The following is a 27,410-nucleotide window of genomic DNA, read 5'->3' as shown; positions in this document are numbered from 1 at the left end:
GAAGTGAAATCTACATTTCTTTTTTTGTGCTCCTCATTATCAGACTGCGGACTTTAAGACTGTTAGTTAATCCCTGCACACCTAAAGAGATCACATCAATAAAACACGAAAAACAAGGAGCGTTGAAGTGTAATTCCTGAATTCACCTGATTTGAAGAGACATCACTGAGATATCACCATGGCAGGTAAATATCTTTTAAAAGTAATACAAAAATGTTATATATTTAAAGTTTAGCATTTTTCAGAGTTCTTGAAAATACATGTTTATAATGTGTTAAATCTGTTAAGGCTGTACATAGTAATGTAGGACTTCAAATGCTGTAATTTAAAATTGTATCACAATTTATTAGGGGTGGGACTCGATAGAAATTTTTTAATGAATTAGAGGCTTTGTAATTATTTAATCTTGATTAATCGCATTTAATCGCAGAAGAAAATTTGCCCCAAAACCTCAATGTTTTTTTTTAATTTAAACGGGTTTTAGTGGGCGACAGAATTAAATAATAGACATGGACATGAATATTGTAAACTCAAGCTCTTTTATGTCTTGATGCATTCTCAATCATCCAGGAAAGTAAATCTCCAAAAGTTGAATCTGTTCATCTGGACGTAGCGTTTTGTGGGAAAAACGTTTCGTGACAACGTTTTTCCCACAAAACGCTACGTCCAGATGAACAGATTCAACTTTTGGAGATCAAGCTCTTTTAATTTCTGGGGAAAAAAAGCATTCAAACTTCAAAACAGACAAACTAACTTTTTGTCTAAGTCTAAAATTGTACTCACCTCTACCATGTCCATGTGTCTACACTAATACACTATAGCTATTAATTTTCACTGCTTGTGATGAGAAATAAAAGAATAAAAAAATGAATAAATAATAAATACCTACTCTCTCTCTCTCAGCAGAATATAATGACACAGAAGACAATTACGGCAATTACAGTGATTTTGATTATGGAGACTATGCTCCAGCCAACTCCACCGATGTACAGGAATTCAGCCAAGTGTTTCTTGCTATTCTCTACAGTTTGGTTTTCATCCTGGGCTTCATAGGTAGGTGTGTCTTCTTGTGTCTATATTATGGGGATTGTATTGTATTTACACATTGCAGGGACCTGTTGTCCCTTATGGGAGCAGAAAGGACGTTTTAGGCCTAAACTCTGTATGCAGGTGTGTTTATGTGCAACACAACAACATGAGACTGACAGAGAGAAAGAGACAGAAAGAATATGTAACAGTGTGACAGGTACACGTATTGCATCTTTTCTCCCAAAGGTAATGGACTAGTGGTGTGTGTCCTGGTGAAGCACCGCAACCAGAGCAACTTGACAGACATCTGCCTCTTCAACCTGGCTCTCTCTGACCTCCTCTTCGTCTTCACGCTGCCTTTCTACTCTCACTATGCCAGGGTCGGCCAGTGGACTTTTGGAGACTTCATGTGCCGTTTGATCTCCGGATCTCACCACATTGGCTTCTTTAGCAGCATCTTCTTCATGGTTGTCATGACGCTGGACCGCTACATGATCATCGTGCACGCTCACAGGGTTGCACGTTTTCGCACAAAGAGGGCAGCCATCATTCTGACCGTGCTCGTTTGGATGCTGAGCTTGTTTGTCTCTCTGCCGGATTTTATCTTCATACAGGAAACAGAGGAGTACCAGGAGTTTGGATGTGACTATCCAGAGGAGAACAAAGTCTGGGAGAGCTACAACCTGTTCACCACAAATGTGCTGGGTCTTGTGATTCCCTTGCTGGTGATGGTAGGTTGCTACTCCAGGATCATCCCCAGGCTGGTAAACATGAGGACCGCGAAGAAGCATCGTATCGTCAAGCTGATCATCTGCATAGTGGTTGTATTTTTCTTGCTCTGGGCTCCATATAACATTTCCCTTTTCCTGGAGTTTCTTCAGGAAAGAGAAATAATCCTCAATGATGAAACCTGGTACAAAAATGTAAAGCTGTCAATAACAGTGACTGAGGCATTAGCTTACACACACTGCTGTCTGAATCCCATCATTTATGCTTTTGTAGGAGAGAAGTTTATGAGACGAGCCTTGCAGCTGCTGAAAAAGTTGATGCCTGGTTACAGCAGAGATTTGTCAGACAGCTCATTCAGGAAAAGCTCAGTTATGTCCAGGGGCTCTGAAATCACCTCCTCCTTTAAACTGTAGAAGGTGGAGGGCAGTTGTAAGTATTTTGACCTGAATGTTTCACCCTGTTATTACTGCAGACCGTGTCTCATATTTTTTTTGTTAATTTGGTCACTTCTATTTGACAAATACCACAGTGTTCTTCACCTGTGTGTCACCTTCAAAATGTGTCTGTACACTTTTGGACCCTTTGAATTTACAGTAATTTTTTCCCCTGACTGTTAGATTTTAAATGTACTCATTACTTCTTCAATGCCTTTAATGTGTGTTAGCACTGCCAATTTACAGTATAATAATTACTTTTGACTCTAATTATCAAATGTTAAATCTAAATGCTGCCTACTTATAAAATTATCCCGTTAGATGTGCTGCCTGCTTTACAGAATCTCGAGTATCTCACTATGTAATGTCCTTCCTTCTTCAAGCGGAATTAAACTTGCTGGTCCGTTAAACTGAACCTGCTGTTTATCGCAATGTGTAACAGTTTGCTTTCTTCTTCACACATTTTTTATGACCTTGCAATTTCGTAGCAGCACATCAGAAACAGCATACAACAATTTCCGAGTATCTTTGTACAAAAGAAGATCTGAAATAGCTGCATGTGTGAATCGTAATTCTCTCTGCTTTCTGATGTGTACCCTGATATAGTTCTTTTGTTTGTTGTATTATGTTATGGTTCTTTGTTTTTGTCATTATTTGCCAATGGAGCTGATTGCAGTCAGGCATCCAATCATCTCTTATCCTGATTTTGTATTATAGCTTTGCTAAGACAATAAATGAAACTGCAGATCTTGAACTTATCTCAAATGAAGGTCATAAAGTGGATTGTCATACTGGAGAAGTACATTATTGCTTTTGAGAAGAATATTTGTTGTGAGCATGTTCTTTTGTTTCTCATTATTATTGTAATGAGAGATTCTGTAGACAGTGATGAAAAGAAAGAAGATCAAAAGTTCTTTGAGATGGAGGTAGTTGTTCACCATCATAAAACAGCAGCATGATGTCATATAGAGGACCATTAGCTGAGGTGGATTTCATCAACGGTCAGAATATTCAGGGAAAGTTTTTCAAGTTAAGCTTTCTAATTACTGTTGTTTATGTAGATTAGGATTATAGATTTTTAAGAAGTATATCTGAAAAAAAAAAGAAACAAACAAAACAACTCTTTATCAGAAAACATTTTTCAGTGTTTCTTTTCTCATATTAACACAAAAAGCTAATTTCTCTGAAAACAACAACTCCTTAAACTGGGGAAGTAAATTTCAGGAAAAGCAGCAACAAGCCCCTTCATCTTGTAAAACTGAATTAATCTTTTTTAAAAAGAATAAAGACATGACGAGTCTTTTAGGTGAAAAAATGAGAGTTTTTGCCACTGAATCAAAAATTACCTGGGAATAATAGTTCAGTAATTTAAAAATAATGTTTTTTTTCATGTAGAATCAAATAATTTGGAGATTTCATATTTTCACATATAGCATGTTATTAAAAGAGAGTATGAGTATACACTTACTCCTCATATAAAAAAAAAACATGCCTTTTCAGCTGCACATGAATGCAAATATCTAATCAGCCAATCACGTGGCAGCAACTCAGAGCATTTAGACATGCACATGACGTCAAGTTGACCTCCTGAAGTTTATGGTAAGCATCAGAACAGAAAACGTTTGTGCTAAATTGTCCTGTAAGTGTAGAATCTTCGACAGTGAGACCAAGAAGAGAAAGAAACAAATAATAATAGTAGTGAAAATGATAATAATAAACTCTCTCATGCGTTATGCAAAAACCAGCAGTCATTTTGTAAAGGTGTGAATTTGTACTATCATATGCTGTGTTGTTCTTTGAAGTATTTGTAATGATCTCACTTAAGCACATGCAGGAAGTGAAATCTGCTTTTTGTTTTTTTTGTACTACTCATCATCAGACTGCTGACTTTAAGACTGTTAGTTAACCCCTGCACATCTAAAGAGATCACATCAATAAAACACGAAACACAAGGAGCCTTGAAGTGTAATTCCTGTCTTCACCTGATTTGAAGAGACATCACTGAGATATCACCATGGCAGGAAAATATTCTTAAATAAAGTTTACCTGTGCTACCATCTATAATCATCTGACCCTCGAATATGTATTTAAATCCTATGTTCATAAAGCAGAGTCATATTATGAACTGATGTGAAGTAGCGACAAACTTTCCCAAGGAGGGAGTAGGGCACCCGTGACTCCCTAAAGGTTGGAAAATAACCAGCATTATCAGCTAGCTGAGAGCAAAACCATAAAAACAGCAAAGTGGAGTTGAGTATAATTTGTGTTGCTGATAGCAAATGAAAAGACATAGAAAGGCAGACATAGAGGACAGCTACCAGTACCTGGGTATCCCACAGGCAAATGGGAACCATGAAGAGGCCACTAGAAAAGCTGCAACTACCACGTACGAGCAGAGGGTCAGGTAAGTCCTGAGGAGTCAGCTGGACGGTAAGATCTGGGCTATCAACACCTATGCCCTGCCCATGATCAGGTACCCTGCTGGGATAATAAGCTGGTCAAAGGAGGAGATACTGATATCAAGACAAGGAAGCTCCTGACCATGCATGGAGGGTTTCACCCCAAGTCCAGCATCCTGAGGCTGTATGCTAAGCGGAAGGGAGGACACCGGGGACTGGTGAGTGTCAGCACCACGGTCCAGGATGAGACAACAAGCATCCACGAATACATCACATCAGTAAGATGGATCCAACCGACCACTTGCTCAGTGAATACCTCTGGCAGCAGAAACCCAAGAATGAGGAGGAAGAGGAGGAACCATCATGGAAGGACAGGCGCCTGCACAGTATGTACCACCGGCAGATAGCAGAGGTGGCTGATATCCAGAAATCCTACCAGTAGCTGGACAAAGCCGGACTGAAAGACAGCACGGAAGCACTAATCATGGCAGCACAGGAACAAGTCCTGAGGACAAGATCCATAGAGGCTGGGGTCTATCACACCAGGCAAGACCCCAGGTGCAGACTGTGTAAAGATACCCATGAGACAATCCAGCACATAACAGCAGGGTGTAAGATGCTAGCAGGCAAGGCATACATGGAACAAAATATCTACAGATGGACAAAATGGTGGTGGCTAACCAACTGGACATAGTGGTGGTAGACACACAGAAGAAGACGGCCGTAGTGATCGATGTGACGGTTCCGAAGGACTGGAGAAGATGTGGAGGGTGAAGGTAACAGTGGTTCCCGTGGTAATCGGAGCACTAGGTGCGGTGACTCCCAAACTAGGCGAGTGGCTCCAGCAGATCCCGGGAACAACATCGGAGATCTCTGTCCAGAAGAGCGCAGTCCTAGGAACAGCGAAGATACTGCACAGGACCCTCAAGCTCCCAGGCCTCTGGTAGAGAACCCGAGCTTGAAGGATTGACTGCCTGCAGGGGGCGAAGGGGGAAGTGTGTCTATATGTATATACTATTATATCTTACAAGATTTCAGATGTAAATGCTTTTTACTTATAAAATGCCAATTTCTTTTCTGAATCTCAAGTGTATTGGATACTTTGTCATCATTTGTTTATAGCAACCTGTAAGAGTTTGAGTTTTTCACACATTTGTTTTGAGCCTACAATTCGGACAAACAAACCAAAACGAGCATACAAAGATATCAGATTTTTTTTCTTTAGAAGACCTGCACATTGTCTTGCTGTCATTCAGATATTTCTATCTAGTTCCCCATTACTTTCGGATGCATAGCCTTATACACTTCTTTTTGGTTATGGTTCTTATATTTGTCATTAACTTTCCACTTGAGTTGATTCAAGCCAAGCATCCATTTAGCCGGTATCCTGATTTTGTTTTCTGAAAACAATGAATGATAATGCACATCTTGAACTTACTTCAATGGAAGATCATAAAGTGGAGTCATATTGAAGAAGTACGTTGTTCATTCTGAGAATACATTTGCAGTGAGTGTGTTCTTTCACACAGTTATGAGTACTTAAGTAAGTCAAGTAGTTAAACTCAACTTTAGGTATTTAATTCCTGATAAGATGTTGTTAAAATACAATCAGAACATTTAAGAAGTATTTTTGAAAGAACAAAAAATAAATTATGTTTTGAGATGCTCTAAAGACAAATAGGGACCTGCTGGATCCCAAGACAACAAAAGAGGTGAAGCAGTTTCTTGGGCTGGCCGGTTATTACCGCGGGTTTCTACCAAACTTTGTGGAACTGACCAGCCCTCTGAACACCTTCACCCAGAGGGCTGCCACAAATCTAGTTTAGTGGACAGAGCAGTGCCAGGTGGCATTTTGTTCTCCATAGTGATGCCTTGAGCATAGGGCTAAGGCCATTTTGTTCCAGCAGATAAGGGAGGGGTGTACATCAGTGGTGTACATCAGTCAAAAGTTATTAGAGCATTAGAATGGCTACAGTAGCTTAGGCTCCCTGGTGGTGAAGTGTGGTTTGTGGCTCAGCTGCAGGGGAGGGGTATTGTAGCGAGTTTTGGGGGCAGTGACAGGGCAGGCTAGCTGGCACAGCTGTCACTGACAAACTAATCAGGTCTTTTCCATATTTAAAGCAGTAGCACGCTGGGATGGGTGTGGGTGTCGAGAGAGAAGACTGAACAGAGTGATTGGAGCTATATGAAAGCAGCACGACAGTAATCAGTCAAACTACGCAATAACAAGGTCATGTGTTGGCCAGGAAACACTGTGTCTGCAGCATCATGCAGGAGTTTCCTGTAGCTTGAGACGTGCTACAATGAACCGTCATGAAAATCTCAGAGGAATACGTTCAGCAGCTTGCTGCATCTACATTATAAGTGATTCCTGCTAAAGTATCCTCTGACTGTAGAATCTATGCTGTGCAGCATTGACGTGACAATGAGACAAAGAAGAAGAAGAAACAAGTAATAACAGTAGTGAAAATGATAATATTAAACTTTGTGACACATTAGGTAAAAACCAGCAGTCACTTTGTGAAGGTGTCAATTTGTGTCACCAAGTGCTTTGTTGTTCTTTGAAGTATTTTTTTGGCTGTCTAGATGTTGAACAGACTCCTGATAATGATCTCACTCGCACATACAGGAAGTGAATTCTGCATTTCTGTCTTGCGCTCCTCTTTATCAGACTGCTGACAGTGAGACAGATTGTTCATTTCTACATAACAGTAAAACAGAAAAAAGGAGCCCTCAAGTGCAATTCCTGACTTCATGTAGTTGGAAAAGACACCACTGAGATATGTTGGGTGAACACATTTTAACAGTAATACAGAATTTCTGTATATTTGCAGTGTAATATTTGTATTATTTTTATAATGTGTAACATATAAGGCTGTACACACTGCTGTAGGGATTGAAATCCTAATGTTGCAACTGAAATTATACCATAATTCATGTTTTCTGTTGTATATAGCGTCTAAAGATCTTTTGATTTTAACATCATTTGTGAAAAGTAAAAAGATACGCACTGCCACAATCGCTTTGGTGTCCTTTATATCTGCTAACATCTACAATCATCTCACCTGCAAACATGTACTTTTTGAAGCTAAACAATATATGAATACTATTTTAATAAGATAGTTATCACGTTACATAATATCATGATATGCAAAAAGAAAAAAAAGATCTGTGTGGAAAATCATTGAAAAGGAGACCGAAGGAAATAGTAACTTTTATTGCACCAGCTGAAATAAAGAAGTTGATGATTATACATGTGGGCAAATTTTACCCTGATATGACCTTTCTTCAGAATAGACAACATTAAGGAGGTTTAAATCCTACATAAAATAGTGACAGCGTATGGAGTAAATGAGTGAAAAAACTTACCTGAGGAGTGAGTAGCCTACTTGTGACCACCCAAAGGTTGCAAAATAACCTGGAACATGAACTGACTCAGGGCCAAAACACCAATGCCGATTATTTATGCTCATAGTAAAATTAATAACCTTTAAAAACAGCAATATATCAACAAGAGTTGGTTTTAAACAGGCTACTTCAAAATAAATAAAAAAAATATTAGCAATACTACTACTACTACTACTAATAATAATAATAATAATAATGATAATATTGAAAAGCTCTTTCTCTCTTTCTATAATGCCATAGAGGAAGATTACAGCGCTTATGATAATGGGATAGGAGAAGACTTTTCTCCTACCAACTCCACCGATGTAAAGGACTAACAAACAGTTTCTCTCCACTCTCTACAGTTTGGTTTTCATCCTGGGATTTATAGGTAGATGTGTCCACCTACCTATAAATCCCAGGATGTGTTGTGTGTATATCGTGGGGACTGTATTGTATTTACACATTGCAGGAACCTGTTGTTGCTACATGATCATTGTGCACGCTCACAGGGTTGCATGTTTTTGCATTAAGAGGGCAGCTATTATTCTGACCATGCTCATTTGGATGCTGAGCTTGTTTGTCTCTCTGCCAGATTTTATGTTCATACAGCAAACACAAGAGTCTCAGGAGTTTGAATGTGACTATCCCGAGGAGAGCAAAGTCTGGGAGCGTTATGATTTGTTCAACAGAAATGTGCTGGGTCTCGTGATTCCCATGGTGGTGCTACTCCAGGATCATCCCCAGGTTGGTAAACATGAGGACCTCAAAGAAGATTGTCAAGCTGATCATCTGTATAGTGGTTGTATTTTTCATACTGTGGGCCCCATATAACATTTCCCTTTTCCTGAAGTTCCTTCAGGAAAGAGAAATAATCCTCAATGATGAAACCTGGTACAAAAATGTAAGGCTGTCAATAAAAGTAAATGAGACCTTAGCTTATACTCACTGCTGAGCCTTGCAGCTGCTGAAGAAGTTGGTGCCTGGTTACAACAGCTCATTCAGGAGAATCACAGTTATGTCCAGGGCCTCTGAAGTCACCTCCACCTTAAAAGGATAGAAGGTAGAAGGCGGTTGTGAGTTTTTTGGCATGCATTTTTCACGCTTGGAAAGAACAACAAATAAACTCTTCACCTGTAGACATTTTTTACCTTCTTTTTTCTGCCTCTTATTTGTACAAACATATCACTTCTCAGAAAAGACCTTGTTGTGGGGAAATTAAATTGAAGCATAAGCAGCAACAGTACAAGTCATTGCATAAAATTAACCTAATCTTTCTTTAAAAACAAGAATGAGTCTTTCAGAAGGAAAAATGAAGAGGGCTTTTTCGTAGGATCAAAAATTAAAAAGTTCAGCAATCTGAACATCATCTTTGTTCTTTGTAAGATTCAAATAATTTGGGGATGTCATATTTTTCATGTACAGTATGTTGAAATAGATTCAAAAATTATGAGTGAAAGCTGTTGCCAAAATAAACAAAGTGTGTCACTGCATCCCCCAAATACAAGTTTAAACTATTCCATGAAAAGAAAACTGCACACATCAATAAGCAGTGATGGGAATAACAGCGTTACAAGTAACGGTGTTACTAACGGCGTTACTTTTTTCAGTAACGAGTAATCTAACAGTTATTCCTATCGAAGCTTACTGTTACTAACAAGAAAATACGGTGCGGTCGTGTTACTATTTTTCAACAAACAGTTGAAGCTGTGTTCAGCTTACCGCACCTTATATCATTTGCACGGAAGTAGCTGTAAGTAATCTGGGCGCTACAGCTTTAAGTAGCTGCGCGCTCCCACAGATGGCAATCACGATAACTTTCTAGCACAACACCTGGAGCTCAGGGGGCAAAACAATCGCATGAGTGCTGCTGTTTGACTGAGGAAGAATAAAGTAGTCGTGGTAAGCCAATCACACGACCACTTTAAGACAAAGCAACAAGGTGATATATACCAGTTTTTAAATTGTGTTGATAGGCCACGTAAAACCAGAGTCATGATAAAGAACATATAGGCATGTTTTTTCCTGAGTAGTTTCCTGAATAGAGAGAGAGAGAGAGAGCGAGAGAGAGAGCAGAAAAAGAGAGAGAGCGAGTTTTGAGATTTAGGAGATTTGTGACGTTTAGCGTGTTTGGAGTGTGTAGTTAATGTGTTGTCTTGAGTAGTTAGTGTGTAGTGTTGTGGTTAGTTTTGTGTTGTGTGTCAGAACAATGAGGCGACTGCTGTCTCCAGGTAGAAACAGGAGTGATACACCCGCTGCTGTCAGACCTGCAGGTATCAGGCTGTGATGTTCTCCTTTATAGTGGACAGAAATATTTGGAGTGGCACAAATAATTTGTGTGGCATCTTATTGAATGCAGAACAGCTGATTGTTCTGTAAATAGTTTGAAATGGTTATTTAAAAAAAGGGTAAAAGCTAAATGGATGCAAATAACTTTGTTGTTTGCAAAACTTGTGCATATGATTTTAAAATTGACAATTTATATTTGCATTTAAAATTATGAAATATGATTCATTAAACATGTTTGTGGTTGTTACAGTAAAAAATATAACTTTTTCTACTCTGATTTTATGTTTTTTGTCTGATTTTAGATCAATTGTGTTATTACAGTATGTCAAAATGAAAACATAACTGTAAATTCAGACACGCAAGGTTGTGCTGAAAAGAATGATACCAAACAAGGCAAAGTAAATAGTTTTTAAAGGTGAAAATCAAAAGTAGTTAAAAATGGGCAATTATACCCTGGACCCCAGAGGGTTAAACATTTTTTTTAAAGTAATGCATTAGTTACTTTTCAAGTAATTAATTACTTTTAGAACATAGTAACTCAGTTACTAACTCAGTTACTAGTTACTTCTTCAAAAAAGTAACTATAAATAATTACTTTTTCAAAGTAACTTGCCCAACACTGTCAATAAGCATGCCTATTCAACTGCACATGAACACAAATATCTAATCAGCCAATCACGTGGCAGCAATTCAGAGCATTTAGACCTGCAGACGTAGTCAAGTCAACATACTTAAGTTTAAAGTGAGCATAATAATAGGGAAGATGTTGATTTGAGTTAAAGTTATAATGAACATGATGTGATTATTTGTGCCAGAGGGGCTGATCTGAATATTTAAGTGTGCAACCATCTCTAGTGTTTACAGAGAAAGGTACAGAAAAGCAACAATATACAGCCAGTCATCGTTGAGCTGTTATGATTGCAACATTAACTCAAATAAAAACTTGTTACAACCAAAGTATGTAGAAGAGCATATCTGAATGTATAATATACATTGATCTAGATGAGCTACAGTAGCAAAAGACCACACTCAATGGTGCTCAAATGGCTTCAACAATGGCTGTGGCTCAGGTGGTAGAGCAGATCAGCTACTGATAGGAAGGTTGGTGGTTTGATCCTTGGCTTCCCCAGTCTGCATGCCAAATATCCTTGGGCAAGATACTAACCCCAAGTTGCCCTCCGAAGCGTTCATCGGAGTATGAATGTGTGTGTGAATGCAGTTTAGTTTGCCCTTAAGTTTAGAAATGCTTGTATGAATGGGTGAATGAGGCATGTTGTATGGAGCGCTTTGAGTACTCCGGAGAGTAGAAAAGCGCTATTTACCATTTACCACCACAGCCTAAATCTAACAGACCGGCTTTGGGATGTGGCTGAACTGGAGGTTTGTCATTATGAATGTGCAGCCACCAAATCTACAGCAGCTGCACGATGCTATCACATCAACATAAACCAAAATCTCTGAGGAATGCTTGCAGCACCTGTTGAAGGTAAAAGTGGGTCCAACCCAGTCCTAATGAGGCATAATGACTAAAGTCTCCTCTAAGTGCACAGTGTATGATACTGAGCAGTGGTGTGCCTTAATGAGTCCAAGAAGAAAAACAAATAAAAATATTAAGAATATTAATAATAATAAACCTCCTGTCACTTTAAGAAATAACAAGCACTCATTTTCTGAAGGTGTGAATTTGTGTCACCATTTTATCTTTTGTGCTTTGATCCATTTTCTGTCAGTCTAGATTTAGGGCAGACTCCTGATAAAGATCAGATTTGGGGACGTACAGGAAACGACATCTTTTTTTTCCTTTTCTGTTCTCATCAGTAGGGGACTGCAAAACTTTTGATAGTCAGTTCATTTCTGCACATCTAAAGGGATCACATCAGTAAACGGGGAACAGAAGCCTTGAAGTATAATTCTTGACTGGACCTGGTTGGAAGAGCCATCACTGAGATATCACAATGTCAGGTAATTATCTTTCAACAGAAATCCACAATTTAGACTATTTAAAGTGTCATGTTTTACAGAGTTCTTGGAAATTTACTTGGGTTGTGAAGTATAATGTTTAAGGCTGCACGCACAGAGATCTAAAACCAAATGCTGTGACTGAAACTATGTCAAAGCTACTTCATGATTTCTAATTTCATCTTTAATCTAGAGATCTTATTTTTACTGTTGTTTTTTTAATAGTAGATGAAAACATATAAAATTTATTCCCTGCCACAATGCCTTAATACGACTTTTACACCTGCTGTTATCTCCATCCATGTATCTGTTATTTTCATAATAATTACAATAGTAATTTTGAAAAATCACAGTAATAGTGTTGAAAAATGTCAAATGAGCCAAAAAACAAAGCAAAAAACAAGTCTACATGAAAAATCATAATAACACAGATAAACAAAATGAAATAGTCTGTCCTGGGGTTTATAGCTGTATACCATCTAATGAATTTTAATCCTCATAAAACCAGTTTTCAGATTAAATCCTGTTTTTATAAAGTTTTGGCTCAATGATAATGTTCCCAAGAGGGAGTACCAATGAGCACCAATAGGTGGCAAAATCACCCCCACTGTCAACTGGCTGGGGGGCCAAACCAGCAGACCTGAATGGATTATTATTTGTGGTGCTCATAGCAAAGGAAAACCTCCTTTAAAAAAGAAACATGTCATCAATAATAGGTTGGCAATTCAACTGGCACTTGATAAGGGTTGAAACGGCATTACGAAACCAAACCTAACACTTTGATGCAATGAGCACTCAAAAATAAATACAGTTAACCTCCAATGATAGCATCTGTTTACAGCAGTAAAGAAGTCTTTTATATACTGTTATCCACTTTAATTGTCGTAGCCTGTGCTGAAATTAATAATATAAAAAATAATAATAGTAACTCTTTCTCTCTCTTTCTGCTGAAGAAAACACCACGTACTATGATTACCCAAATTACTCTGACGTCACAGGCTTTTCTCCTACCAACATAAGTGATGTAAAGGACTTCAACAAAGTATTTCTCACCACTCTCTACAGTTTGGTTTTCATCATGGGCTTCATAGGTAGGTGTGTCCTCTTGTGTGTATGCTGTGGAGATTATGGATTGTTTTTACACATTGCACAGACCTGCTTTTCTGGGAATTTCCAACTTGCTGACTTTTAACTATGTACGTAGGTGTGTGTATGTGAGACACACAGATGAAACGGGAAAGAGATAACGTTGTTCTACATGTAACAGTGTGACAGGTACACTTCTTGTGTTTTTTCATCGAAAGGTAATGGACTAGTGGTGTGTGTCCTGGTGAAGCACCGCAATCAGTGCAACCTGACAGACATCTGCCTCTTCAACCTGGCTCTCTCTGACCTCCTCTTCGTCTTCATGTTGCCTTTCTACTCTCACTATGCCAGGGTCGGCCAGTGGACTTTTGGAGACTTCATGTGCCGTTTGATATCCGGTTCTCACCACATTGGCTTCTTCAGCAGCATCTTCTTCATGGTTGTCATGACGCTGGACCGCTACATGATCATCGTGCACGCTCACAGGGTTGCACGTTATCGCACAAAGAGGGCTTCCATCATTCTGACTGTGCTCGTTTGGATGCTGAGCTTGTTTGTCTCTCTTCCGGATTTTATCTTCAGAAAGGCAATAGAACAGGAATCCCAAGGAGTGCAGTGTGACTATCCTGACGAGAGCAAAATATGGGAGCGTTATGATTTGTTTACCACAAATGTGCTGGGTCTTGTGATTCCCTTGCTGGTGATGGTAGGTTGCTACTCCAGGATCATCCCCACACTGGTGAACATGAGGACCACAAAGAAGCACCGGATCGTCAAGCTGATCATCTGTATAGTGGTTGTATTTTTCTTGCTCTGGGCCCCATATAACATTTCCCTTTTCCTGGAGTTCCTCCTGGAAAAAGAAATAATCCTCAATGATAAAGTCTTGGACGAAAATATAAGGCTGTCAATAACAGTGACCGAAGCCTTTGCTTACACTCACTGCTGTCTGAATCCCATCATATACGCTTTTGTGGGAGAGAAGTTTATGAGACGAGCCTTGCAGCTGCTGACAAAGTTGATGCCTGGTTACCGCAGAGATCTGACAGACAGCTCATTCAGGAGAAGCTCAGTTATGTCCAGGGGCTCTGAAATCACCTCCACCTTTAAATTGTAGAAGGTGGAGGACAGTTGTAAGTATTTTGTCATGAATGTTTCACCCTGTTATTACTGCAGACCGTGCCTTTTTCATGTTTGTTTTGTTCATTTGGGAGCGTTATTTGACAAATACGACAGTGTTCTTCACCTGTGTGTCACCTTCAAAATGTGTCTCTACACTTTTGGATCTTTTGAATTTACAGCAATTTTTTTTTTCCTCACGGTTAGATTGTAAATGTGCTCAATACTTCTTTAATGCCTTTAATGTGTGTTAGCACTGCCGATTTACAGAATCTTAATTACCTTATACTCTAATACTCTTCTTTCTTCTGCTCAGGTTAAATTAAACTTGCTGGTCTGTTAAACTGAACCTGCTGTTTTACAGCAACCTGTAACAGTTTGCTTACTTCTTCAGACATCTTTTATGAGCCTTACATGTTTGCAAAAACACACCAAAAAGAGCACAAAACTATTTCAGATCTTGATTGTACAAAATGTGCACAATGTCTTACTGTAATTCACATTTCTAACTACTTCCACATTGTTTTCTGATGTTCAGCCTTTTATAGTTCTTTTGTTTGTTGTATTATGTTATGGTTCCTTGTATTTGTCGCTATTTGCCAGTGGAGTTGACTCCTATCCTGATTTTGTATTATCGCTTTGTTAAGACAATAAATGATACAGCAGATCCTCCACTTCTGTCAAATAAAGATCATGAAGTTCATTCGGAGAAGAATATTTGCAGTGATCATGTTCTTTTATTTCTCACTCTTACTGCAATGACAAATTCTGTACACAGTCCTGCAAAGAGAGAAGATCAAACGTTCTATGAGATGGTCTCAGATTAATTTACTACTGCAGGTAATTCTTCACTATCGTAAAACAGCAGCATGATCTAATACATGGCACCATAAGTGGTGCAAAAACTACAATAAAGATGTCATCAATTGTAAACATATTCAAGTAAAATGAAGCTCTGAAGTTCCTGTTAAGCTGTACTGAACATACAGTCAGTTTATTTAAGAAGTATATCTGAAAGAACAAAATATAAACTCTCCATCTGCAAACATTTTCCCCTCTCTTTTTTCTATTTCATATTAATGCTAATGGGAAAAAACTACACCAACACCTTAGTGTGGGGAATGTGAGTTTCAGGATAAGCAAGAAAAAGCCCATTATTTGCATACATTTTAAAAAGGAAAAGGACACGATGGGTCTTTCAAAAGGAAAAATGGAGAAGTCTTTTTCGCTGCATCAAAAGTTCCTGACTAAATAGTTCAGCAATCTGAACATAATCTTTGTTCCATGTAAGCGTCAAAGAAAAGGGGATGTCATATTTTCATATACAGTATGTTAAAAAAAAGGTTCAAACAATATGAGTGACAGCTTTGCCAAAATAACCAAAGTGTGTCACTGCATCCCCAAATACAAGTTTAAACTGTTCAATGCAAAGAAAAAAGAAAAACTAAACATTTACTGCACACATCAATAAACTTGCCCGTTCAACTGCACATGAACACAAATATCTAATCAGCCAATCATGTGGCAGCAAATCAGAGCATTTAGACCTGCAGACGTGGTCAAGTCAACCTGCTTAAGTTTAAAGTGAGCATCATAATAGGGAAGAAAGTTGATTTCAGTTAAAGTTACAATGAACATGATGTGATTATTTGTGCCAGAAGGGCTGATCTGAATATTTAAATGTGCAACCATCTCTAGTGTTTACAGAAAATGGTCCAGAAAAGCAACAATATACAGCCAGTCATTGTTGAGTTGATACATTTGCAACATTAACTCAAATAAAAACTTGTTACAACCAAAATATGTAGAAGAGCATCTCTGAATGTATAATATACATTGACCCAGATGTGCTACAGCAGCAGAAGACCACACTGGATGCCATTCTGATGAACAGATCATGAAACTGAGGCAGGAGTTTGCACTACACAGTTTGGACAACTGAAGACTGGAAAATGTCGTCAGTTCATATTATTCTTGAATTCTGCTTCCATACTTGGATGGCAGGGACATGATGTCAGATGTTAGAATTTGGTATAGACAACATAAAAGGATGGAGCGATCCTGTCTTGTATCAACAGTTCATGGTGCTGCTGGTGGTGTAATGGTGTGGGGGATATTTTTGTGGAAACGTTTGTGACCCTCAGCACCAACTGAGCATTCTGAGTATTGCTGTTGACTATGTGCGTCTCTTCATCACTGTAGAGTTTTCATCTTCTGATGGCTGAATCCAGCAGGAGCACCCACCATGTTTGAGTTCAAATAACCTCATACTATTATATTTACATGACAAGTTCAATGTGATCAAAAGGCTTCCACAGCCACCACAGCCTAAATCTAATAGACCAGCTTTAGGATGTGGCTGAACTGGAGGTTTGTTATCATGAATGTGCTGCCACCAAATCTACAGCAACTGCACAATTTTATCACATCAGCATGGAACCAGAATTTCAATTCAATTCAATTTTATTTATATAACGCCAAATCACAACAACATTCATCTCAAGGTGCTTTATATTGTTAGGTAGACCCTACAGTAATACATACAGAAAAGAACTCAACAATCAAATGACCCGCTATGAGCAAGGACTTTGGTGACAGTGCGAAGGGAAAACTCCCTTTTAACAGGAAGAAACCTCCGGCAGAACCAAGCTCAGGGAGGGGCGGCCATCTGCTGCAACCGGTTGGGGTGAGAGACGGAAGACAGGACAGAAGGCATGCTGTGGAAGAGAGACAGAGATTAATAACAAGTAAGATTCGATGCTGAGAGGTCTATTCACACATAGTGAGTGAAAAGGGTGACTGAAAGGGAAAAACTCAATGCATCATGGGAATCCCCCAGCAGCCTATGCCTATTGCAGCATGACCAAGGGAGAATTCAGGGTCACCTGTGTTAGGTTCATGTTGGCACAAACCTATTGCTGGAACAGCCGAGACAATTCTACTACAATGGCGAAAGCAAGGTGCAAGTCACCAGAGCTCTTTGTGTGATCTCGTGCACAAGAGAGATGACCGAGACGAGCGCTGTTCCTGGCACTCAAACCCCAGTCACTCTCAGTCAGCTCTCCCGTAGCACTGCTCTTTATTGTGGTTACATGAATATGCATAGTCTCATTAAAATGTGACATCTCAACCAGGCATATATGTGAACAAAGAGTAGCTCGTCTGTGTGTAGGTGTGTGTGTGTGTGTGTGTGTGTGTGTGTGTGTGTGTGTGTGTGTGTGTGTGTGTGTGTGTGTGTGTGTGTGTGTCAAAATATGACCCTGCGAACAACTCCCCAAAGCTGGTGCTAGGAGTCCAGCGGTCCACCTAAACAAAGGTCTCTTATACTTAAACAGATGCAGAGTAGGTGTCCTCCCATAGTATAAATCAGAGAGAGAAGGTACAACCTCTCTCATGACCTTAGGATGTGTGTGGTGCATGCCAGACTACTCTGGAACGCACACAGAGTGTTTGCAGACCACTAAGAATCAGACATTCTATCAATATGCAATCGATTATATACCTCTAAACATTATTGATTATATGTTTCTAAGTACAAATGACAATCATAAAATATTCAATTCAATTCAATTCAATTTTATTTATATAGCGCCAAATCACAACAAAAGTCGCCTCAAGGCGCTTTATATTGTACAGTAGATAGCACACTCCAACAACCTGGTCCAGCCCTAACTATATGCTTTAGCAAAAAGGAAAGTTTTAAGCCTAATCTTAAAAGTAGAGATAGTGTCTGTCTCCCGAATCCAAACTGGAAGCTGGTTCCACAGAAGAGGGGCCTGAAAACTGAAGGCTCTCCCTCCCATTCTACTTTTAAATACTCTAGGAAAAACAAGTAAGCCTGCAGTGCGAGAGCGAAGTGCTCCAATAGGGTGATATGGTACTACAAGGTCATTAAGATAAGATGGGGCCTGATTATTTAAGACCTTGTATGTGAGGAGCAGGATTTTGAATTCAATTCTGGATTCAACAGGAAGCCAATGAAGGGAAGCCAAAACAGGAGAAATATGCTCTCTCTTTCTAGTCCTTGTCAGTACTCTTGCTGCAGCATTTTGGATTAACTGAAGGCTTTTCAGGGAGTTTTTATGACTTCCAATAATGAGTTACAGTAGTCCAGCCTAGAAGTAATAAATGCATGAACTAGTTTTTCAGCGTCACTAAGAGACAGGATATTTCTAATTTTAGAGATGTTGCGCAAATGGAAGAAAGCGGTCTTACATATTTGTTTAATATGTGCGTTGAAGGACATGTCCTGGTCAAAAATGACTCCAAGGTTCCTCACAGCATTACTGGAGGCCAAGGTAATGCCATCCAGAGTAAGAATCTGCTTAGATACCATATTTCTAAGATTTTCAGGGCCGAGTACAATAACCTCAGTTTTATCTGAATTAAGGAGCAGAAAGTTAGCGGCCATCCAGGTCTTTATGTCTTTAAGACATTCCTGCAGTTTAAGTAATTGGTGTGTGTTATCTGGCTTCATAGATAGATAGAGCTGCGTGTCATCTGCATAGCAGGGAAAATGTATACTATGTCTTCTGACAATACTGCCTAAGGGAAGCATGTATAATGTAAGCAGAATTGGTCCTAGCACTGAACCCTGTGGAACTCCATAATTAACCTCAGTGTATGAAGAAGACTCTCCATTTACATGTACAAATTGAAGTCTATTAGATAGATATGATACAAACCACTGCAGTGCAGTACCTGTAATACCTACAGCATTTTCTAATCGCTCTAATAGGATATTATGGTCAACAGTATTGAACGCTGCACTGAGGTCTAGCAGGACAAGCACAGAGATGAGTCCACTGTCAGAGGCCATAAGAAGATCATTTGTAACCTTCACTAAAGCTGTTTCTGTGCTGTGATGAGCTCTGAAACCTGACTGAAACTCTTCAAATATACCATTTCTCTGCAGATGATCTGTTAGCTGTTTGTCAACTACTCTTTCAAGGATTTTTGATATGAAAGGAAGGTTGGAGATAGGTTGATCATATTTAAGATTGAAGCATTAATTAATGGCAGGACTTCTTTGAGCAGTCTTGTAGGAATGGGGTCTGAAAGACACGTTGATGTTTGGAGGAAGTAATTATTGAAGTTTACTCAGAAAGATCAATTGGAGAAAAAGAGTCTAAATGAATATCAATGGTACTGAAAGTAGCTGTAGATAATATTAAATCTGTGAGATGGTTTGTGGGTAATTTTTTCTCTAATGATTAAAATTTTATTTGTGGTCGGCTGAGTAGAGCTCTGACTTTTTGTCAGCCTGGCTACAGTGCTGAAGAGAAACCTGGGGTTGTTCTTATTTTCTTCAAACGGTGATGAATAGTAAGATGTTCTGACTTTGCGGAGGGCTTTCTTATAAAGCAACAACTATTTCTCCAGGCTAAATGATGATCTTCTAAATTTGTGACATGCCATTTCCTCTCCAGCTTACGAGTTATCTGCTTTAGGCTACGTGTTTGAGAATTATACCACGGAGTCAAGTACTTTTGATTTGAGGCCTTAGTTTTTACAGGAGTTACAGTATCCAGAGTCGTATTTTAGGGAGGAGGCAAAGTTATTAACAAGATAATCGACCTCTGTTGGAGTAGCGTTTAGGTAGCTGCTCTGATCTATCTTGTGCAGTGGGATTTCTCTTTAATGTATTGTATTAATGAAGATGCTTTTGATGTCACTTAGTTTTAGTGTGTTTGATTCACACCTTATTCACACTGGGAAACAGATGGTGGGAGCCTGGTGAGTGTGTCTCAGGAAATGGAAGTTCACATGGGAAAGTTTGAGCCGAGAGTGGGCGAGATTTTCACAGGTGATAGAGTTTTCCTGTTTAGAGCCAAGGTTTTAACTACAACTGTAAAAGCCTTTTGTTCCCTGACTGTGTTTAAAAGGGACCTGAACTGTTCGTTGTCAGAGACAGCTCTCAGTTCCCCCCGACTGACGTTTCTCCTCATGCATGGGAAATAAAAGTGTTGGGTTTTAACTGCTCATCGTGTCTGCAGGCCTTGTTAACAAATTTCCACAACACTTGGTACAGGGCATTGAAGATGATAACAGTAGGTGGATTATATTCTTAAACTTAATTAAAGCGCTTTCAGAAAGACATCTACTGTGATTAAGTCTACTCCCCACTGCTGTTTAATCAATTATTGTAAATGTAAATGTTATCAGGAGATGATCAGACAAGAGAGGGTTTTCAGGAAACACTGTTAAATGTTTAGTTTCTTAAAACAAGATCTAGAGTGTGATTAAAGTGGTGGGTGGGTTCTTTCACATTTTGACAGATGCATCTACGTGGATGTTAAAATCACCCACAATAATTATTTTATCTGAGCTGAGCACTACATCAGATAAAAAGTCTGAGATACCAGACATAAACTCGGTAGACGATAGATGATAACAAATAAGACTGGTTTTTGAGTTTTACAGCTGGGGTGGACAAGGATAAGCATCATGCTTTCAAATGAACTAAATGGTGTGAAAAATTGCTGCCACACCGCCCCCCCGGCCTGTGGTTCGAGATTTCTGGTAGTTAGAGTGACTCGGGGGTGTTGATTCATTTAAACTAACATAATCATCCTGGATCTCTAAGGAATGCTTGCACCACCTGTTGAAGGTAAAAGTAGTAGTCCCAGTATTAGTGAGGCATAACAACTAAAGTCTCCTGTAAGTGCACAGTGTGTGATATTGGACAGTGGTGTACATTAATGAGTCCAAGAAGAAAAGAAATAGTATCAGTAACAATATTAATAATAATAAACCTCCTGTCACTTTAAGAAATAACAAGCACTCATTTTCTGAAGGTGTGAAGATGTGTCTCTATTTGATCTGTTGTGCTTTGAACCATTTTCTGTCAGTCTAGATTTAGGGCAGACTCCTGATAAAGATCAGATTTGGGGACGTACAGGAAACAACATCTTTTTTTTCCTTTTCTGTTCTCATCAGTAGGGGACTGCAGAACTTTTGATAGTCAGTTCATTTCTGCACATCTAAAGGGATCACATCAGTAAACGAGTTAAGGGAGCCTTGTAGTGTAATTCCTGACTTGACCTGGTTGGAAGAGCCATCACTGAGATATCACAATGTCAGGTAATTATCTTTCAACATTAATCCACAATTTAGACTATTTAAAGTGTCATGTTTTACAGAGTTCTTGGAAATTTACTTGGGTTGTGAAGTGTAATGTTTAAGCCTGCACGCACATCTAAAACCAAATGCTGTGACTGAAACTATGTCAAAGCTACTTCATGATTTCTAATTTCATGTTTAATCTAGAGATCTTATTTTTACTGTTGTTTTTTTAATAGTAGATGAAAACATATAAAATTTATTCATTGCCACAATGCCTTAATACGACTTTTACCTGCTGTTATCTCCATCCATATATCTGTTATTTTCAGAATAAAATAGTAATTTTGTGAAATCCCGGTAATGGTGTTGAAAAATTTCAAATGTCCAAAAACGAAAACAAAAAACAAGTCTACATGAAAAATCACAATAAGATAGATAAACAAAGTAAATGAAATAGTCTGTCCTGGGGTTTATAGCTGTATACCATGTAATGAATTTTAATCCTCATAAAACCAGTTTTCAGATTAAATCCTGTTTTTATAAAGTTTGGCTCAATGATAATTTTCCCAAGAGGGAGTACCAATGAGCACCAATAGGTGGCAAAATCACCCCCACTGTCAACAGCCTGGGGGGCCAAACCAGCAGACCTGAATGGATTATTTGTGGTGCTCATAGCAAAGGAAAACCTCCTTTAAAACAGAAACATGTCATCAGCAATAGGTTGGCAATTCAACTGGCACTTGATAAGGGTTGAAACGGCATTACGAAACCAAACCTAACACTTTGATGCAATGAGCACTCAAAAATAAATCCAGTTAACCTCCAACAGCAGCATCTGTTTACAGCAGTATAGAAGTCATTGATATACTGTTATGCACCTCAATTGTCGTAGCCTGTGCTTAAATTAATAGAAATAATAATGTTAATAATAAATCTTTCTCTCTCTTTCTGCAGAAGAATACACCACGTGCTATGATTACCAAGATTGCTTTGACTTTCCTAACTGCACAGGCTTTCCTCCTACCAACGTAAGTGATGTAAAGGACTTCAACAAAGTGTTTCTCACCACTCTCTACAGTTTGGTTTTCATCATGGGCTTCATAGGTAGGTGTGTCCTCTTGTGTGTATGCTGTGGAGATTATGGGTTGTTTTTACACATTGCACAGATCTGCTTTTCTGGGAATTTCCAACTTGCGAACTTTTAACTATGTATGCAGGTGTGTGTATGTGAGACACACAGATGAAACGGGAAAGAGAGAATATTATTCTACATGTAACAGTGTGACAGGTACACTTATTGTGTCTTTTCTCCCAAAGGTAATGGACTAGTGGTGTATGTCCTGGTGAAGCACCGCAATCAGTGCAACCTGACAGACATCTGCCTCTTCAACCTGGCTCTCTCTGACCTCCTCTTCGTCTTCACGCTGCCTTTCTACTCTCACTATGCCAGGGTCGGCCAGTGGACTTTTGGAGACTTCATGTGCCGTTTGATCTCCTGCTCTCACCACATTGGCTTCTTCAGCAGCATCTTCTTCATGGTTGTCATGACGCTGGACCGCTACATGATCATTGTGCACGCTCACAGGGTTGCACGTTATCGCACAAAGAGGGCTTCCATCATTCTGACCGTGCTCGTTTGGATGCTGAGCTTGTTTGTCTCTCTGCCGGATTTTATCTTCAGAAAGGCAAAAGAACAGGAATCCCAAGGAGTGCAGTGTGACTATCCTGACGAGAGCAAAATATGGGAGCGTTATGATTTGTTTACCACAAATGTGCTGGGTCTTGTGATTCCCTTGCTGGTGATGGTAGGTTGCTACTCCAGGATCATCCCCACACTGGTAAACATGAGGACCGCAAAGAAGCACCGCATCATCAAGCTGATCATCTGCATAGTAGTTGCATTTTTCTTGCTCTGGGCTCCATATAACATTTCCCTTTTCCTAAAGTTCTTCCTGGAAAAAGAAATAATCCTCAATGATAAAGTCTTGGACGAAAATATAAGGCTGTCAATAACAGTGACTGAAGCCTTTGCTTACACTCACTGCTGTCTGAATCCCATCATATATGCTTTTGTGGGAGAGAAGTTTATGAGACGAGCCTTGCAGCTGCTGAAAAAGTTGATGCCTGGTTACAGCATAGATCTGACAGACAGCTCATTCAGGAGAAGCTCAGTTATGTCCAGGGGCTCTGAAATCACCTCCTCTTTTAAACTGTAGAAGGTGGAGGACAGTTGTAAGTATTTTGTCATGAATGTTTCACCCTGTTATTACTGCAGACCGTGCCTTGTTCATGTTCTTTTTGTTCATTTGGTCACTTCTATTTGACAAATACGACAGTGTTCTTCACCTGTGTGGCACCTTCAAAATGTGTCTCTACACTTTTTGACCTTTTGAATTTACAGCAATTATTTGCCCCTGACTTTTGCCCTATGAATCCGGGGGTATGCGAGGTGGACAAATGAACTGAATCATTTCTTTAACAGGTTTGATTCATCCAGGATGCAGTCTCCAACATCGGCTGCAGACTCACCCAGAATCTTAATTACCTTCGACTCCAATGCTCTTCCTTTTTCTGCTCAGGTTAAATTAAACTTGCTGGTCTCCTAAACCGAACCTGCTGCTTTACAGCAACCTGTAACAGTTTGCTTAATTCTTCAGACATCTTTTATGAGCCTTACATGTTTGCAAAAACACACCAAAAAGAGCACAAAACTATTTCAGATCTTTGTTGTACAAAATGTGCACATTGTCTTACTGTAATTCACATTTCTAACTATTTCCACATTATTTTCTGATGTTCAGCCTTTTATAGTTCTTTTGTTTGTTGTATAATGTTATGGTTCCTTGTATTTGTCGCTATTTGCCAGTGGAGTTGACTCCTATCCTGATTTTGTATTATCGCTTCGTTAAGACAATCAATGATACAGCAGATCCTCCACTTCTGTCAAATAAAGGTCATGAAGTGCATTGTTCATTCGGAGAAGAATATTTGCAGTGATCATGTTCTTTTATTTCTCATGACAAATTCTGTACACAGTCCTGCAAAGAGAGAAGATCAAACGTTCTATGAGATGATCTCAGATTAATTTACTATGCAGGTAATTCTTCACTATCGTAAAACAGCAGCATGATCTAATACATGGCACCATAAGTGGTGCAAAAACTACAATAAAGATGTCATCAATTGTAAACATATTCAAGTAAAATGAAGCTCTGAAGTTCCTGATAAGCTGTACTGAACATACAGTCAGTTTATTTAAGAAGTATATCTGAAAGAACAAAATATAAACTCTCCATCTGCAAACATTTTCCCCTCTCTTTTTTCTATTTCATATTAATGCTAATGGGAAAAAAACTAAACCACCACCTTAGTGTGGGGAATGTGAGTTTCAGGATAAGCAAGAAAAAGCCCATTATTTGCATACATTTTAAAAAGGAAAAGGACACGATGGGTCTTTCAAAAGGAAAAGTGGAGAAGTCTTTTTCGCTGCATCAAAAGTTCCTGACTAAATAGTTCAGCAATCTGAACATCATGTTTGTTCCATGTAAGCGTCAAAGAAAAGGGGATTTCATATTTTCATAAGATAAGACAAGATAACCTTTATTAGTCCCACACATGGGAAATTTGTTGTGTCACAGCAGAAAGTGGACAATGGCCCCACTGTCTCATGTGTAGGTGTGATAGAGCATAAGGCCCACTTGTAGTGCAAATGCATACAACTAAGTGACAGGAGTACTCTTTTTATACTAAAGTGAGAAAGTGATATTACTATTACCAATGTGATATTATTAAAATATATGATTAATATATCCGAAAAGAAATCTTCCACAACAGGAATCTCTCTGTTCCACATCGTGGGTGCCGCAGCCTGCCACTGAAGGAGGTGCTCAGTGCTGTCAGGGTCTCCTGTATGGGGTGGGAGATGTTGTCCAACAGCTTAGCCACCATTCTCCTGTCACTCACCACCTTCACAGGGTCCAGAGGGCATCCTAGAACAGAGCTGGCCCTCCGGATCAGCCTGTTCAGTCTCTTCCTGTCCCCAGCAGAGATGCTGCCACCCCAGCAGATCACACCGTAAAAGATGGTTGAGGCCACCCACCACAGAGTCATAGGCGATGTCCACACTAATACATTTTCATTTGAAAACACATCTTTTTCTCTCCGTTTTGGCCTTCCGTCCACACTGAGACAGCATTTTTGGTCAAGGAAAACAGAGCTTTTTGAAAATGCTCTCCAAAGCGGATACATTTGAAAACACCGTTTTCGCAGCGCAGTGTAGACTGCGTAAACGGTGACTTTTTAAAACGATGACTCGTTTTAGTCATATGATGCAGTCATGTGACCAACTAAACTAAGATAGCGGAAGGCATTATACATTAGTTGTATAGCTTTTCTTCAAATTCTTTAATTCTCAACCCTTTTACAACATTGTACTTTTATGTTACTCGCAGCAACAATCCACCTCATTGTCAGTCCATTTAAAAAACACAGTGCTTTTCCTCAACATTTTGCCGCAACGTTTCAAAGAGCCGGAAAGTAAATAAACGGCAGACAGAAATAATGCAGGTCGAATCGTCTTACGTTTCACCCATGCGCAATACAGGAACATAGCAGTTTCGATTGTTTCAGTGTGGATGAACAACTGTTCAGAAACGCTTGAAAACGATAGAAAATGCCGTTTTCAAATTTATCCGGGCTAGTGTAGACGTAGCCATAGAAGGTCTTCAGGAGTTGACTCTTCACTCTGAAAGACCTGAGTCTCCGCAGCAGGTACAGCCTGCTCTGCCATTTCGTGTTGAGGGCATCTGAATTACGAATCCAGTCCAGTTTATTGGTTAGATAAACACCAAGGTACCTGTAGCTATCCACAGCCTCAATATCCATACCTTGAATGTTTAGTGGTTGCAGCGGAGGATGTTTGTGCCTGCGGAAGTCTACCACCAGCTCCTTGGTTTTACTGGTGTTGATCTGGAGGTAGTTCTCCTAGCACTAGTCCACAAAGTCTTGGGTCAGTTCTCTGTACTCCCTTTCGTCCCCATCAGTGTTGAGGGCGACAATTGCAGAGTCATCAGAGAACTTCTGAAGAAAGCATTGGGTGGAGTTGTTGGAGAAGTTTGCAGTGTAGATGGTAAAAAGGAATGGAGCCAGAACCGTTCCCTGTGGCGCCCCCGTACTGCTGACAACCCTGTCCGACACACAGCCCTGAGTTCTCACATGCTTTGGTCGGTCGGTGAGGTAGTCCAGAATCCATGATGTAAGGTGATGGTCCACTCCTAAGTTCTCCAGCTTGTCCTTCAGGACAGTGGGAAGAATGGTGTTGAAGGCACTGGAGAAATCAAAGAGCATGATTCTCACAGTGCTCCCACCGGTCTCCAGGTGAGAGAGGTAACGATGTAGGAGGTGAATGATGGCATCATCCACTCCAATGCCAGGTTGGTAGGCAAACTGAAGTGGGTCCAGTGATGACCTCACCAGGGTCCGAAGCTGAGCCAGCACCAGCCGCTCCAGGGTCTTCATCAGGTAGGGAGTCAGAGCCACCGGCCTGTAGCTGTTGAGGTCCTTGGGACATGGAGTCTTTGGCACTGGTACAACACAAGAGGTTTTCCAGAGCTGTGGAACTCTCCCCAAGCTCAGGCTCAGGTTGAAGATGTGCTCGAACACCCCACACAATTGGTCTGCGCAAGACCTGACAACGCTTGAACTGATGTCATCTGGACCCGCTGCCTTCTTGACTTTAATCCTCCTCAGTTCCCTCCTAACCTGGGTGGTTGAGAGAGACAGGCCAGAGCCTTGTGGTGAATGTGTATTGGAGGATGTTGTTGGGGGTGGGGGGTAGTGAGCAGGGTGAGTAGAGTATGGGCTGGGTATCGTCATTGATTTCTAGAATCGATTCGATTCCGATTCACAAGGTCCC

The 27,410-nt window shown here is 39.7% G+C and overlaps 3 protein-coding genes across 3 annotated transcripts; all 3 read left to right on the top strand.

The window, feature by feature from the left end:
- The first annotated feature begins 121 nt into the window (after positions 1-121).
- LOC120442550 (C-C chemokine receptor type 1-like) lies at positions 122-2,171 on the top strand. The gene is made up of 3 exons (XM_039619177.1): positions 122-185; positions 904-1,053; positions 1,276-2,171. The coding sequence occupies exons 1-3, from the start codon at positions 179-181 to the stop codon at positions 2,169-2,171; spliced, it is 1,053 nt and encodes a 350-aa protein (XP_039475111.1). The 5' UTR covers positions 122-178.
- Positions 2,172-12,154: 9,983 nt separating this feature from the next.
- On the top strand, positions 12,155-15,148 carry LOC120442551 (C-C chemokine receptor type 2-like). Its single transcript, XM_039619179.1, has 3 exons — positions 12,155-12,229; positions 13,180-13,317; positions 13,531-15,148. Exons 1-3 carry the CDS (start codon positions 12,223-12,225, stop codon positions 14,427-14,429), a joined length of 1,044 nt encoding a protein of 347 aa, XP_039475113.1. The 5' UTR covers positions 12,155-12,222; the 3' UTR covers positions 14,430-15,148.
- Positions 15,149-21,507: 6,359 nt separating this feature from the next.
- On the top strand, positions 21,508-24,419 carry LOC120442621 (C-C chemokine receptor type 2-like). Its single transcript, XM_039619476.1, has 4 exons — positions 21,508-21,514; positions 22,451-22,600; positions 22,814-23,728; positions 23,979-24,419. The coding sequence occupies exons 1-3, from the start codon at positions 21,508-21,510 to the stop codon at positions 23,710-23,712; spliced, it is 1,056 nt and encodes a 351-aa protein (XP_039475410.1). The 3' UTR covers positions 23,713-23,728; positions 23,979-24,419.
- The last annotated feature ends 2,991 nt before the right edge of the window (positions 24,420-27,410 follow it).

Source organism: Oreochromis aureus, linkage group 11 (assembly GCF_013358895.1).
Source record: "Oreochromis aureus strain Israel breed Guangdong linkage group 11, ZZ_aureus, whole genome shotgun sequence".
In the NCBI taxonomy this organism is placed as follows: domain Eukaryota; kingdom Metazoa; phylum Chordata; class Actinopteri; order Cichliformes; family Cichlidae; genus Oreochromis; species Oreochromis aureus.
This window is presented reverse-complemented; position numbering and strand designations above follow the sequence as displayed.